Raw genomic sequence first — 14469 nt, 5'->3', positions numbered from 1 at the left:
GAAGAAAGAAAATGGATTGAAGCTCAGAAATTACTGGAATTTTTTATTAAATTTTGTTTGGGAGAAAGGAGATTTACTAAGTCAGAGATAAAAGGCAAATCCACATGGGGCCCCAGAGAAATTATTATATTCCATGCTCGATTTAGCTCTGGTACTGAATGTGGCTTGAAGATCAGAAGGTTGTGGTTAGGCACATTCATAAACTCTGCAGGGCCCTGTCAGATGCTGATTCCCTGCCGAGCACCATGTCTTCCTGAACAGCGGAGGCAGAGCTGGGCACTGCCTGTCAGGCCTTCAGGAGAGTTCGGGCCCTGCAGGCTCACCTCACCCTCTGCCTTCATCCCAACTCTCTGGCTTAGCTTCCTCCTTGGCCTGATCATCCAGCAAACTCTAGCCTTGCTTTGAATCTAATTGTTAGGCAAATTCCTGCCAGAACCACCCATGAGTGATTGGTTTGGGATTCTGACCTTTGCCCAGGCATTTTGCCTCAGCTCACTGGCATCTGAGCTCAGCCTGGCCCTGTTTTAGGTTCACGAACTGCATTTCATTACTGACCCATTTGCAGAGACCAAGCTCCATCACATGACCCAAGACCATCCAGATCCAAAGGTGTGTGTGCGTGTGTCTGTCACCTCTTTGGGGAACACTCTTCTGAACACATCTTCTCATTTTGGAGCAACTTCTTAAAGTATGAAATTTTCTAGCTTGAATCTGAGAGTCATGGGATGTGGCTCGGGGTGCGCTGAGACTCAATTAGTGATTGCAAATCACTTGAAGACCTTCTGATCAAAGGTTGTTTTCTGTATCAATCAGTGCACATCTGTCTGGGATTATGGTCCCATGGTTTGTCTCAATTATAATAAGACTAGTCAAAGTTTAACTCCAGACACTTCAGACGTGCAGTCTACTTCAGTTAGAGCTACTGGTTAATATTGTCTGCCATTAACTTTCTAATTGAGCACGGTAACTGAAAATTAACGATCACCACCTGAAAAAAAAAAAAACACTGAAAGGCAAAGAAGGGAGGTTTTAATGATAAGAAAAGAGGAGTTTCAGGTTTTTTCTTCCCACCCCGTAGGTAAGATCAAAATGTTCTTATCACAGGGCTCTCCTTCCTTTTCACCAAAAGCAGTGTGCAGCCTCCCATGCCAGGACCATATCAAGATCCTGGCAAAAGGCTATCATTTCTGCTCTAGGCTTTTTCCCTCCCCCAAAGAGGAGATGATAGACTCACATCTTGACTAAATAAGATCACTGCTCTTTTATGATTCAATTTTGATGGATGACTGTTCCCCACCTAGCCCTGTGCCAGGTACTTTTAAAGGCAGACTCAAAATACAAAACAATCCCTTTGTTCAGGGAACTTACAATTAGACAAGGTGTAAGTATGAGAACCTTGTAGAAAATAACATAGCCACTCTGAGTTCTTTGTAAATTCAGAATTGATGTGTTAGTACCCAAACTGCCCTCCTGAAAAGTAAATATGCAGGAGGAATTTAATCCCAAAGTATTTTCTGAAGAACACTGGGTCCATGGGATACTAAAAGTAACAGTTCACAAGAGAGTGCTTACTGTCCACAAGGCATTAGGCAAAAAAGCCTTTTATACATTTATTTAATCCTTATAACAACCTCAGGAGCTACAGATGACATCAACCTCCTTTCTTTCGGGGGGGGGGGGGGGGATTGAGGCTTAGAGGTTCTGACATTTGCACATGACTGCATTGTGAGTAGGGGTAGAGTGAGAGAGAAACAAAAGCCAGGCTTTTGTTACAGGCTCTGTGTTTTAAACCAATAGATACTATGAGGGGGGAAAAGAGGGGTTCAGAGTAAAATAGGACTTTTTGCTACAGGAATTCTCAGGTCCTTTCCTATGCAGAGATACACTGTAAACCTCTATGAAAGCAGAATTTTTGCAAATACATTTGATCTCCTGACCCTCTTTTTTTTTAGCCAAGGCTTTCCCAAATTAGTGAGTTTTATAACATTTAAAAATACTGAAGTGGAGGGTCCATAATATCTCACAAACACAGAGAAGCAGAGGGGGACAGGACATTAGATGTGGTCCTGAGCTGGGTCAGTGGGGCCGCGTGTCCACGCAGACTGCGCTTTGCCCAGATCCGGCCAGCGTATGGTTCCCTGAGGTGCAGGCCATCATCGTAACAAACCCAGCATCCATTTGTGATGATTCATTAGCCTGTCATTCTTCCTTCTGCTGGACTGTAGCCATTTAAAGCCAGCAAACACACATTTTTCAAGCTCCTTCTATAAGCCAGGTCCTGGGCTAAGTGCAGGTCATAAAATGCTGATCTGTTCCCTACCACCATGGAGCCCATAGTAACAGGATGCAGAAGAAAAAACCTGAGTTTTAGAGCCAAACCATTACTTCCCTTTCGCTGTGGGGCTAGGGGCAAATACTTTAACTCAGCTAAGCCTCAGTTACTTTAAAAAAAAAAAAACTGCCAAGCGCACCTGGGTGGCTTAGTCCATTAGGTGTCCGACTCTTGATTTCAGCTCAGGTGAGGATCTCAGGGTCCTGAGATGGAGCCCTGCATTGGGCTCCATGCCCAGCAGGGAGTCTGCTAGAGGATTTCTCTCTCTGCCCCTCCCCCCACTTGCTCACGCACACTCCCTCTCTAAATAAATAAATCTTAAAACAAAAAAATAAAACTGCGACTATAATACCGCTGCTCAGAGTGTTCTGGGACACACTGCAAATCATGCATCACTCAGGGCTCCCTTTCCTTTGGCTATTTAATGAATATTGGATACTTCTTAGCAGCACTACGGAGACAAAAACCCTCAGACTAATCCAGTTTCATGAGCTGGTCCCTCTGAGGACTGTCAAGGAAGGGAGTGGATCAGCAGGGCCGAGTCTTGCCTTATCTTGCTGCCATGAAGCCAGTTACACAGGGCGAGATAATTCCAGAGTCCACCAAAGGGGTGGACATCCAGTTCTTTACCACCAAAGGAGTGATCTCTTCTACTTCCCACCTTCTGAAGGTTTATTTAAAACACATACACAGACACACATGCCACATAGACATATGCATACATGTACACACATTCATACACACACAACACACACATACACATACACATACAAACATGCATACAGATATGCACACACATACACATACAAACACACATATATACACAAACACACATATGTACACACATATACATACACATACATATACACACATATGTACACACATACATACACACAAACCCACATATACACGCACACCTATACACATGCATATACACACACACATATATACACATAATATACATACACACATATATACACATAATATACATACACACATATATACACATACATATACACACAAACACACATATCACATGCATATACACACACATATATATACATAATATACATACACACATATACACATACATATACACACAAACACATACACACATGTGTGCACATGCACATATGCATACACATAAAACACACATGCACACATATATGCAGATACATATACACACATGCACACATATATACACATGGACACACACACAAATCTGAACACCTAGAAGGCAGAAGAGAAGGGGAGAAAAGAGCTAAAATACATAGAAATGGCCCCTGAACCCATAGATGATATTGAATGAATTTCCCAACTGCTATGTAGCTTTCTTATTCTTTTTTTCTTTTTTTAAGATTTTATTTATTTATTTGAGAGAGAGAGAGCACAAGTAGGGGGAGCTGCAGGCAGAGGGAGAGGGAGAAGCAGACTCCCCTCTGAGCAGGAAGCTGGACATGGGGCTCGATCCCAGGACCCTGAGATCATGACCTAAGCCGAAGGCAGACACTCAACCGATAGAGCCACCCAGGCACCCCAAGCTTTCTTATTCTCAACCCCATGCTCTGTGAGCTGGGATTTTCTCTCTGGTTCAGCCGAGAGCCCGCTGGGGTTCCTGGGAAGTGTGGGCATTTCTGGTTGTTATTCGTGTGCCATCAGGGGTCCCAAAAGGATTGGCCAGAACGTTACTAGGTTTCATTTTGTGTCATGTGGAAACTCCTCAGACAACTCTCAGGATGTTCCTGGGCTCCCTAGAACTCCCAGCCCAGGACTTCTCAGCTTCCAGAGTTGGCCTGAGGTGACTGGTGCATGCTGAGCACATCCTAACTCGAACCATTTGCAATGTTCACTTTTGAAGAATGAATTACATGTAAGAGAGGGAATGGTGGAAGAGTCTGATCCAACTTTGCAACTAGAGTCAAGAGATGCCGAGCCTGGGTTTTATCTAACGGAGTAGTTCAGGTGAGAAATAACAAAAGTAGAATTTAGTCTGAGTTCCCACTAAGGACCTGTTTCAGTACAGATACTCGTATAAGGACACTGCAAAGCCAAGGTTTTTATCTATTTTACAATGCAGAAGAGTGATGAAGTAATCTGCCTGTACAGCAAATAAATTGTAGGACTAGGACTTTAAAACTAGGTCTTCCAGAATCTCAAAGCCACTCCTCTCCACTACTCTAATGATCATTTCTAGCCATGGCCCAAAAGGGAGAGACAAGAGGCAAGCCAAGTTCTAGGACAAAGGCACGGCCAGAGACCAGGTACGGGATGGAAGGGAGAGCCAAGAGTTCAGAGCTGAGCAGAACAGGGATGGGGGAAAGATGCAAATGGGGGACCATCTGGAGGAACCTAGCAATTGCCATGAGCATCCTCAATGTGCCCGAGACTGCCTTACCTGCAGTCCGCATGTGGGGTGTGGGGCTGATCAAGCAGGTGAAGTGGTACAGCTGAGACTCCCCATGTTCCCTGACAGCTGGTGAGTTGCAGGCAGGGGGAGTGAAAGGTAAACCCACCACGGGGGCTCAGACCACACATAAAGGAAGGGCCACAGAGCTGGGGGTGTGTGCAGAGCCCCAGAGCAGCATCTCAGGTTTTCAAGGTGGTCCTGGGCTTTGGAGTTGGACAGACCTGCCTCCAGGCCCCTCCCCTACTATTTGCCAGCTGGGTGACCTTGGGCAGCTACTTAATTTTCCCAAGTCTGTTTTCCCGTCTTTGCAATGGAAACAATAATAGTACCTGCCTTCAAGCCTTGTCAGAATTCAATCAGCTAATCCACGTAAAGCTCTTGGCTTAGTCCCTGGAACATAGTAAGTGCTCAGTAAATGTTGGCTTTTTCTATTAGTCCCAGTTTCCTAAGGCATGAAACACATATCTCCTTGAAGGCAGTGGAGTGTAGTAGCTGACCTCTAATCACCTTGAATCTTTGACTGCCAAGGACGTAGACTTTTTTCAGACTTCTCTCACTTCCCACCACTTTTCTTTTTTAAATTCTATTTCTGTACCACCAAGAGTAACCTTTGGATGCCTCGTTACACTTAAGCCATCGAGCTGTGCCTCTATCTTTGGCAGAGTAAGAGTGTTATACTTCAAATATAACCAGATCTTTTGGTGTTGAGAACCAGGCTGACTTGGTCCACTTCCCAGCCCTGCCCCTTTTTGGCTAAATAGCCTGGGGCAAGTTAATCTGTGCTTCAGAGTTTCAGTGTTAGTCATCTGTGACATATGAGTAGTAAAGCCCACTTTGCAGATAGGTTGTAAAGGAAACATGTCAACCCTTGGTGTTGTCACTGTGTGGGTTATGGGGCTCCCCTTCTGATGGGAACACAGGGGATTCCATCACCTCTGGTACTTGGGCTTCTCTGAAGACTCCAGACCCTTCCCCAGCCTGGCAGCTTTTTGCTGGCCCCTCCTCAGCATAGAAAACCACCTATAATCTCTGCGAGGGGCTGCCCACTCCCCAGCTTTACCTCACCTCCATCCCCAAATCCCAGCATCTGTTGCTCAGACAGCTGCCACGCTGTGCCCGAGTCTCTCCCTGGGTTCATTTGATAGGTCCCACTTTGTGTTCAAAGAAAAGCTGGTATCGGTGCCAGGCCCCAGGGAGGCAGACCTTGCGCCTGCCAGGTGCCCGTCATGTTCTGTCTCTCTCATTGTGCCCTGGGGGTCCCAGGTGATCCCATTACAGAGTATCTCACCAGACAGCTGCCACTGGGACCCTGCGGAGGGATGGACAGAGACCAGGAGCCCACCCTAAGCACACAGTGCAATTCTGTTGAAAGGCTGGTAGCCATGTCTACCTTCTCTTGATAAAGGTAATATATTCCTTATAACAACAGCTAAATGCTGTAGACCTTACAGTGCAGAGAGGAGGATCCTTCTCATTTGGTGAGCTCTTCCTCTGTTCGAGGCACTGTCGAGGGATTTTACTCATGTTAACACCTTCCTACTCATGCAAAGAAGGCCTTATTATGACTCTTCTTTTATAGATGAGAAACCACAGTTGCCTGGGCACCACTTCTAATCCTCACAACCACTGGAATTTTTATCTGTGTCTAATCCTCCCAACTGTTGGAATTTTTATTTACATATGGAAGAACTGAAGTTCCCAGAGGTTAAATCTCTTGGCCATGGTCATACAGCTGGAAAAGCTGCAGAGCAGGAATTCAAAGTCTGTTTAACTTACAACATGTTATCACTTAAGGTGCCTCCTCTGGCCCCATAACTCACTCTTACCTTCCTCGAGGAGATGAAGTGGGGATAAGTGTAATGTCCACTGTCTGTGGAGGTTGTTGCATTTGCCCACCCCAGAAACAGTGAAGCTCTGGAGGAATTTGGATCAGAATTTGCACACGGGCATCCTGTAGGCCACATTAAGCTAGAAAGATGTCTTGTTTTGACCACTGGTATTTTGTAAAACTTTAGATTCATTGCTCATGTTTAAAAAAATGTAGCAAGCTCACATAGAACTCCAGATTCCTGAATTATCTTGAAAAATCAGAAGTTCTAAGAGCCCTGGGCCTCTGTCCCCGTCGGGCCACCGTTGGCTGGAGTTTTGCCACCACTACTCCCTTTGAGGAGAAGGTGCTTTCCGATTTGCTACAGTGCCCGCAGCCCCCTGTTACTCTGTCAGGGAACACCTGTCTCCCTCTAGTTCTCTTAGATTAGATGTAAGAGGAAAATGAAACTACTTGTGCTCTATAAAGGGGGTGGTGGGGAGCAAGAAGGGAGAACACACATTTCTATGTAAAAATCAATATTTAATATTTATATATAAATAAAAGCAAATATTTATATGTAAATAAAACCAAATACATATGAATATATATATATATGTATATATATAATCAAAGAAACAAACCTGGCCCTCTTCATTAATTTTTTTGGTCTCTTCCTGGTCATTGTTGGTATTTAAACGTAACAGCATCATTAGCCACTTTTTTTAGGCGTGTCTGATGCAGCTGCCCACGCAGAGCCAGGCATCTGCAGGCTGGCCTGGAGGCTGGCGTGCAGGACGGTTCTCCACCCTTGCACATGCGTTCTCGGGCTTCCGGAGCTTTCCCATCACGGCTTTGTTCTCTGTCTTCTTTTTTTTACTTCTTTAGGTGTTCCCTTCCCAAAGAACTTCCTTCAGATCTGCAAGAAGATCCTGTGCCGCCTTTTCCGCGTCTTCGTCCACGTCTACATCCACCACTTTGACCGGGTCATTGTGATGGGTGCGGAGGCCCATGTCAACACGTGCTACAAGCACTTCTATTACTTCGTCACAGAGATGAACCTCATCGACCGCAAGGAGCTAGAGCCTTTGGTGAGTGTCGCCGAGCAGGGCTGCCACCCACGCGGCCCCCAGGAGCTCAGCCATTGGTCACAGCACACTGTCAGGCCCACGCAAAGGGCTCACTCGTGCAGGGCCATTAGCCAGGAGGTAGAGGTGGGTGTAAGGGTCAGAAGACGCCAGGATGTCCACTGCTGTCACCACATAGGGTCTTACATTTCTCTCCGAGCGGTGGCAGAATGTAGTGGGATCTTAATGGTTTGGGCCAGAGGGATTAGCTTTCATTCTCAGCTCCAAAACCAGCCACTGATTTACATAATCCCTTAAATGAGCATCTTTGATCTCTTACACCATCTGTTTAAAGATAATGAGAAACATTCTTTCACTCGGGAAACATATATTTAGCACCCACTGTGTGTCCGCTGCTGGGCGTGCAAAGTCAAGCAAAACTGCCTTGGAGTAGCTTTGACTCCAGAGCTAGAGACAGAAGGAAGCCCCAGATGAGAGTACAGTATCTCAGGGACTTTGCTTTTCGTACTAAATCTGCCGTGATGCAATTTTAATGGGATATATTAAAATCCAGAATATTTGATTTAAAAAAACTTTACCGTGATTGTTTAGGCGAATGGGGGCTCCTTGTATTTGCTTCATAAGGTCTTTTTACAGTTGGACTCAATCTGTGCTCTAGAAGCCAAGGAACCTTAAAACTCCCAGCATCTTTTGTAACATGTAGTGGCTTAATGTGGATGTCCTCATCACAGCTGTTTCTAGTCGGCTCTACCGAGTACTTTCTTAACCAGTATAATACAGTACTTTATACTAAAATCATGCTTTTTTCTTGGAACACTAAAAGTGGCAGTTTTGCTAAATACAGCTGACAGGGCAACTAACTTTCATCCACGTCCATTTGAATAATGAGGAAAGCAGAGGCCAGGCTGTGGTCTTTTGCTAGTCTGTCTTCCTTTCTCTTTATGTATGTGTTTTTTTTAAATCTAGGTTTTATTGTTATTTATATATGGTGAGGCCAACAGATCAGGAAAACAATTGCCATTGAAAAGATGATTATTATACTCATAGATCCAAAGAGAAGGGGGCACACCATGTCATGGAGAGGGAGGGGGGCACGCGGGGAGCCACCAGAGCTGGTCAGAGGCAGAGGGAGAAGGGAAAATGTGGGCAAGAGCCTTTATTGTAGTTTCTCTGGGAAGGAACAGGTGAGTCAAACTAAGCAGGATTAGAATTGAATTGACTAATTTGAATCATTTCAAGAAGCTCTGGGGATTAGGGGCTGTCTTAATTGTGTGGTACCTGGACCTAGGGTGATGGTGGGGGCAATAGTAGCCCTAGGGGTGAGAGGCGTAGGGGAGGTGGTTGGAGTTGTGAGCTCTGGATTGACTAGTTTGTATTAACTGGGGAGTTAATACTCCCCACTTGGAGGTGAGTTGTTTACTACATCTAGGAATTGGCTAGCCCTGGGAGGGGCAGTCCCTCCAGGGTCAGCAAGGTCATGATGTTAAAGAATCAAAATACAGGGACACCTGGGTGGCTCAGTCGGTTAAGCGTCAGCCTTTGGCTCCGGTCATGATCTCAGGGTCCCAGGATCAAGCCCCATATCTGCCCTCTTGCTTAGTGGGAAGCCTGCTTTTCTCTCTGCCTGCCTCTCTCTCTGTCTGACAAATAAATAATATCTTTAAAAAAAAGATTGGAAATTCGGTTAAAAGATCTAAGGGCTTGACTCCAAATGCTTAAAAAAAAAGAATCAAAATACAAAAAAAGGGAAAAGACATGTTTAATATGGTACAGTACCTGTACTTGGCAAAGAAATTTATATATTACCATTAGAGTTTCTCAACTTGAAATCTGTTATTGTGCTATGTGAGAGTACATGGCAAAAAAAAATTGTTTGCATCACTAAGCGTTCTGGAACAAAGCAAGACTTTCTGGGCGCAAATAAGTTATCTCACTGGTTAAGGAAGTGCTTGTTTTCTTCATTTTCTTTCACAACAGCTTTCTAGAAAGTTATTGGGGGGCAGGAACCAAGTTGTCTCTGAATTCAGTTGGACAAACAGTGTGGATAGAAGCTGAAATACTTCCCAGTTGATTTCTCCTACTCTGTCCTGTTTAAAGGCAGGTGTGGGTTAACAGTCACTACAAGAAGAAAAGGTTGTGCAAACAGCTCAAGGGAGTTCAAAGACTGGAAAGAGTTGATAAAGCTAATTTTAGAAAATGTCAGGGACAAAGGAAAGAGTGACTAGGGGCCATGGAAATGAAGAGGGTGGAGAAACCATGAGGGGAATTACCTTCCCCAAGGGTCCACCCGAAGGAAGAGGCTCTCCTAAGCGCTGTTTCGGTTTCACCGAGCTAAAGGAGCAGAAACATCGGATGGATAGAGCTGAAAGTCAATTTCTTCTTTACATCCAGAAGCTTTAATAAAGGCCATTGTAAGACAAAGCTGAGCATAAGCCAGTAGAGAAGGCCTTTCTTTGCCATCAAAACACTCCCAGTTATTTTCTGTCACTCAAGAAGAGCCCCATGGATTCTAACGCCTAGCAGTGCCAGGAGCTGGCTGGAAGACTAGAGTCACAGAAAGGCCCCGAACAGCCCAGGACTCCAGATGAAAGGCTCTTTGGAGGCATGGGGAGAAACTGACTGGATTAATCAATAATTACTAACAGTGGAAGTGAGCAAGAAGGGTATCAGTTTTTCCCCTAGAACCTTTTATTTCTTTAAGTCTGGCTTGAAACAGTATCCTTCCTACCTTTCTGTTTTCTTAATTGTAATTGCAGGGTGATTAATTTTAATGCTTTTACATATTAACATGTTTTCCATGCTGAATTGTCTGAAATTATGTGTTCATTTTACAAACCTATGAAGCCAAACCTATGAAGTAACAAAGAGATTGAGGATGTTTCTGAGGACAATAATTATATAATATCAGGCTCTAGATACTTAGCATAGTCCAGTGTCCATTAAAAATACTGGATTTGTGGATTATTATTACTGAAATGAGCACTTTCAGTAGTTGATAGTACTACTATACCTAACTTCTTTTTTAAGATTTATTTATTTTAGAGAGAGAGAGAGCAAGTGTAGGGGGGAGGAGCAGAGGGAGACTCCATGCTGAGCACAGATCCTGACGTGGGGCTCCATCTCAGGACCCTGAGATCATGACCTGAGCTGAAACCAAGAGTCAAGACACTTAACCGCCTGAACCACCCAGGCACCCCAGAATACCTAACTTCTAAGTTGACTGTAACAATGAACATATTAAAACCAGCCATAGTATGTCAAATCAACACATTTTTCTTTGATTTGCATATATCAAATTCTGTATATATGCAACATAAGTTATTCAGATGTTCCAAGGCATAAGAAAGTTGCTTTCAAGAATTTACAGATGCAGGGGCGCCTGCGTGGCTCAGTCAGTTAAGTGTCTGCCTTCAGTCCAGGTCATGGTGTCAGGGTCTTGGGATCGAGCCCCACGTCAGGCTCCCTGCTTAGCAGGAAGTCTGCTTCTCCTTCTCCTCCCCGTTCTTGCTCTCTATCTGTACCTCTGTCTCTGTCTCTGTCTCTCTCTCAAATAAAAAAAAAAAAAAAGAATTTACATGCAGTCTAAAAAATGTAAAATCATGACACACTCATCTTCTGCCCTGGAAGGATGATAAAGAAGTCAGGCATTTGGCTTCACATTGTAGCATTCATTCTTTAGAATTGGAGGCAGCAAAGGGCCAGAAGGGCAGCATGTGACTTGCCAGTTTCTTTTAGAATGTCAGCATTCCCCAAGTTCCCACACCTCCAGTGGGACATTCCTGCTATCATGCCTTGGAGTTTAGAACGCAGACACGCCACCTTCTGTTTCTCTCTGCCACGCTTCCTCCACACACAGCCGCCCGCCTCGGTTCCCAGCGCCTACCCTCTGATGTCGACTGAGTGTCTGATGTCGACTGAGTGTCTAGCACCCTGGTGGTGTGGAGAATCCAGCACACCACCAGGGTAGGAGATTCAGTCTTCATGCTTCAAAAGAAGACTCAGGCTCTCTGGGTTGAAACTCTTCATTTACTAACTTGCAGTCTTGAGCAAGATGGTTGGTTTTTCCAAACCTCATTTTCCTCATTCATAGAATGGGTATAATACTTGAATTGTTATAAAAATTAAATGGATTAGTCACATGGTAAGTGCTTAAGAAATGTTGGCTGTTAAATGAGATAATGAATATTAAGTAGCTGGCATATAGGAAGCAGAGGTACCCCAATTCTCCCTTCCCAGCTCCCGTGACCTCTTGCCATCTTAGTGATCCCCTAGGTAGCCTTGTAACAGATAGAGTTTATTGTATTTGTATTGGTGTCTCTCATGGGATGGTCAGCTCTTTGAGGGCTGGGAGTTTACAGGATATAGGCTTGCATGCCCAAGTTGCCAAGTATATTCTAAATGTTTAATGTGTTTTGAATTAGGAAGAGTACTTTGGGGATGATGTGCCTCCATTCGAAGGGATAACACACCAGTCATTCCTCCCTTGGAGCCACCTCATCTTAGAACATGCCAGCAGGCTTCCATTTATTCACTGTTGGAAATAAAGCTTCATCCTATTGGATTAGCAGTAGAAATTAAAAGCAAAATTAGGCACAGAGCTGTGAAGGGACGCATCATCAGTCTTAGGCCTGACAGAAAAATGGGACCCCAGCTTCCAGGCAGTTCTGTTTTAGATTCCAACTAGATCACCTGGGGGGTGTTAAACGCTCTCTTACTACCATGTCCAGGTGACTAACCCCCCCTGATTTGGCACTAAAAGGCTCATGTCCTGGGAAAATTCTCGGTCCCTGGCAAACTGGGACAGTGGGTCACCCTTTCAGGCCTCAGAGTGGGAATACAATTTGGAATTCAGAAGCTGGGAAGAGGTCACTCTGGCCAACCCAGTGATGAGGGCTTGCCTTATGGCTCCCACTGGGACCTGCTGGTCAGCAGCAGCCTGGGAACTCATTCCATCTGGTCTCCAACAGGGAGGGGGGGACTGGAGCACAGACAGAGACGTGACAGATGAGCCATTTCTCATGTAAATGCAACAGCTGAAGATGAGTTGAACTCAAGCAAATTCACAGTTGGAGGAAACGAGCCCAAATGATGGTAGTAATTAGAAAATGGGCCAGGCCCTGATTGAATAAACAGGCTGCTTTGGGCCCCTGGCAGCCTGGGAGTCAGCTGACAGAATTGAGCTAATCAGAATTATCATTAGCAAGCACAAATAACCAGCAGTGTTTTGTTGGCCTTTCACTAAACACAAAAGCAGACTCAGAGAGAGCTGTTAGCAGTGCAGTCGCTGCTGAATAAAGAGCTGATGAGGGAGGAGGAGAAAGGCTGGGGGAGGTAGGGAGGAAAGGCAGGAGGGGGCTTGCTTGCCCTCATGCACCTGCTGACCCCTGGGTGACCTTGGTCCAGGGCCTTCTCCTGTCTCCAGGATGTCATTTCCTTATTTCTAACGATGAAGGTGATTGGTAGACCTACCTCGCAGAAGTGCCACTGGGAAACCAAATGTTATCACAGTGCTGCCCTTTTACCTTATAAGCAGGTCACTTGGGCCGTAGAAGCTCTTCGATCAAATCAGTGTTTCTTAATAGGGGTCCACACACAGCTGCATCAGAATCTTCTGGAGGTGATATTTTAAAATGTGCTTCCCTGGGCCTCACCACAGATATGCCAGATCAGAATTATTGAGGTTACTGCCTACTACCAAGCACCCTCCATCTTCATCTCAGACTATAATGTGCGTATGAATCACCTGGTCATGTTGCCAAACTGTAGATTCCAATTCAGTACACCTGGAATGGGATTGCGCATGCAAAGTTGATCTCAGGTGATGTCAATGCGGCTGGTTCCCAGACCACATTCTGAGGGGCAAGATGCTACATGACAATTACTCTCAGATGTGAGAATTACTATTTTTAGCCCTTCATCTCTTCTTCTCTAGGGTGGGAAGCTAGCTCAGTGAGGTGGGGAAGTAAAGCAAAGAAGAAAAATCTTAAGCATCAGTATTGGTGAAGAGTATGCCTCAAAATGTCAGTCCTGGAATGAATAAGTCATGGGAATAAAAGGCACAGCATAGGGAATATAGTCAATGGTATTATAATAGCGCTGTATGGTGCGGAAGGTGAGTGAGCAAAGCATAACATATAAGCTTGACAATCACTGTTGTACACCTGAAACTAATGTGACATTATCTGTCAACTATACTCAAAAAAAAAAAAAAAAAGTTGGTCCTGAGTAATGCTCAGTGAAAACAGACTTCCTTCCCTTGGTCAAGAGAATTTATAAAATGCTACATCATCTCCAGCCCTGAAGACCCACAGTGTATACTTGCAGATTAGAGACTTTGAGAAGTCAATGAAATGAAGAAACTGGTTCAGTTTTGTGTAGCCCACCCAATTTAACCACATTCGGCCCCCTGAAATCTTCTTTTCTTTGGTTATCCATTGACATCTTATAAAGATCATGATCCATGGAGCAAACTTGGGGCAAGACTTCATCTTTGTGATATGTCCCTAGATTTTGAGGTTTCCCTCCATGTCTCCACCTGGGCCCCTGCCACACCCACCCTGGCTGCATGGGGACGGGAGAGAGAAGATGGAAAGAGGGAGATGAGAAGGAGATGAAACTCCTCATAGGGGAGGGCCTCACAGAAAGAAAAGAAACTCTCTTCATTCTCCTTGGTCCTCCTCCATGGTCCAACACCCATCACGGAGTTCTTAGCATGTCCAAGCATGTTACCTTTACTTCAAACAAGTGTGGTTGGCAGTTTCTCCATATCTAAACCACATTCGTCTCCATCCTTCCCTGCCATTACTGCCATTCTGTCGCACCAAAGCTCCCACTC

General features: G+C 44.8%; 1 protein-coding gene across 2 annotated transcripts in view; it reads left to right on the top strand.

The window, feature by feature from the left end:
• MOB3B (MOB kinase activator 3B) overlaps positions 1–14469 on the top strand; it is a 186988-nt gene that overhangs the window by 144855 nt on the left and 27664 nt on the right. For both annotated transcript variants that reach the window (XM_028115263.2, XM_088018945.1), the window contains exon 3: positions 7435–7637. In XM_028115263.2, coding sequence (XP_027971064.1) covers positions 7435–7637 — 203 coding nt within the window. The remainder of the gene's footprint in view (positions 1–7434; positions 7638–14469) is intronic.

Source organism: Eumetopias jubatus, unplaced genomic scaffold (genome assembly GCF_037043125.1).
Source record: "Eumetopias jubatus isolate StellerSeaLion01/CBP00866 unplaced genomic scaffold, mEumJub1_p1.0 scaffold_15, whole genome shotgun sequence".
NCBI classification, from domain to species: Eukaryota; Metazoa; Chordata; class Mammalia; order Carnivora; family Otariidae; genus Eumetopias; species Eumetopias jubatus.
Note: the sequence above shows the minus strand (reverse complement) of the source record. Positions and strands in the feature narration are given on the sequence as shown.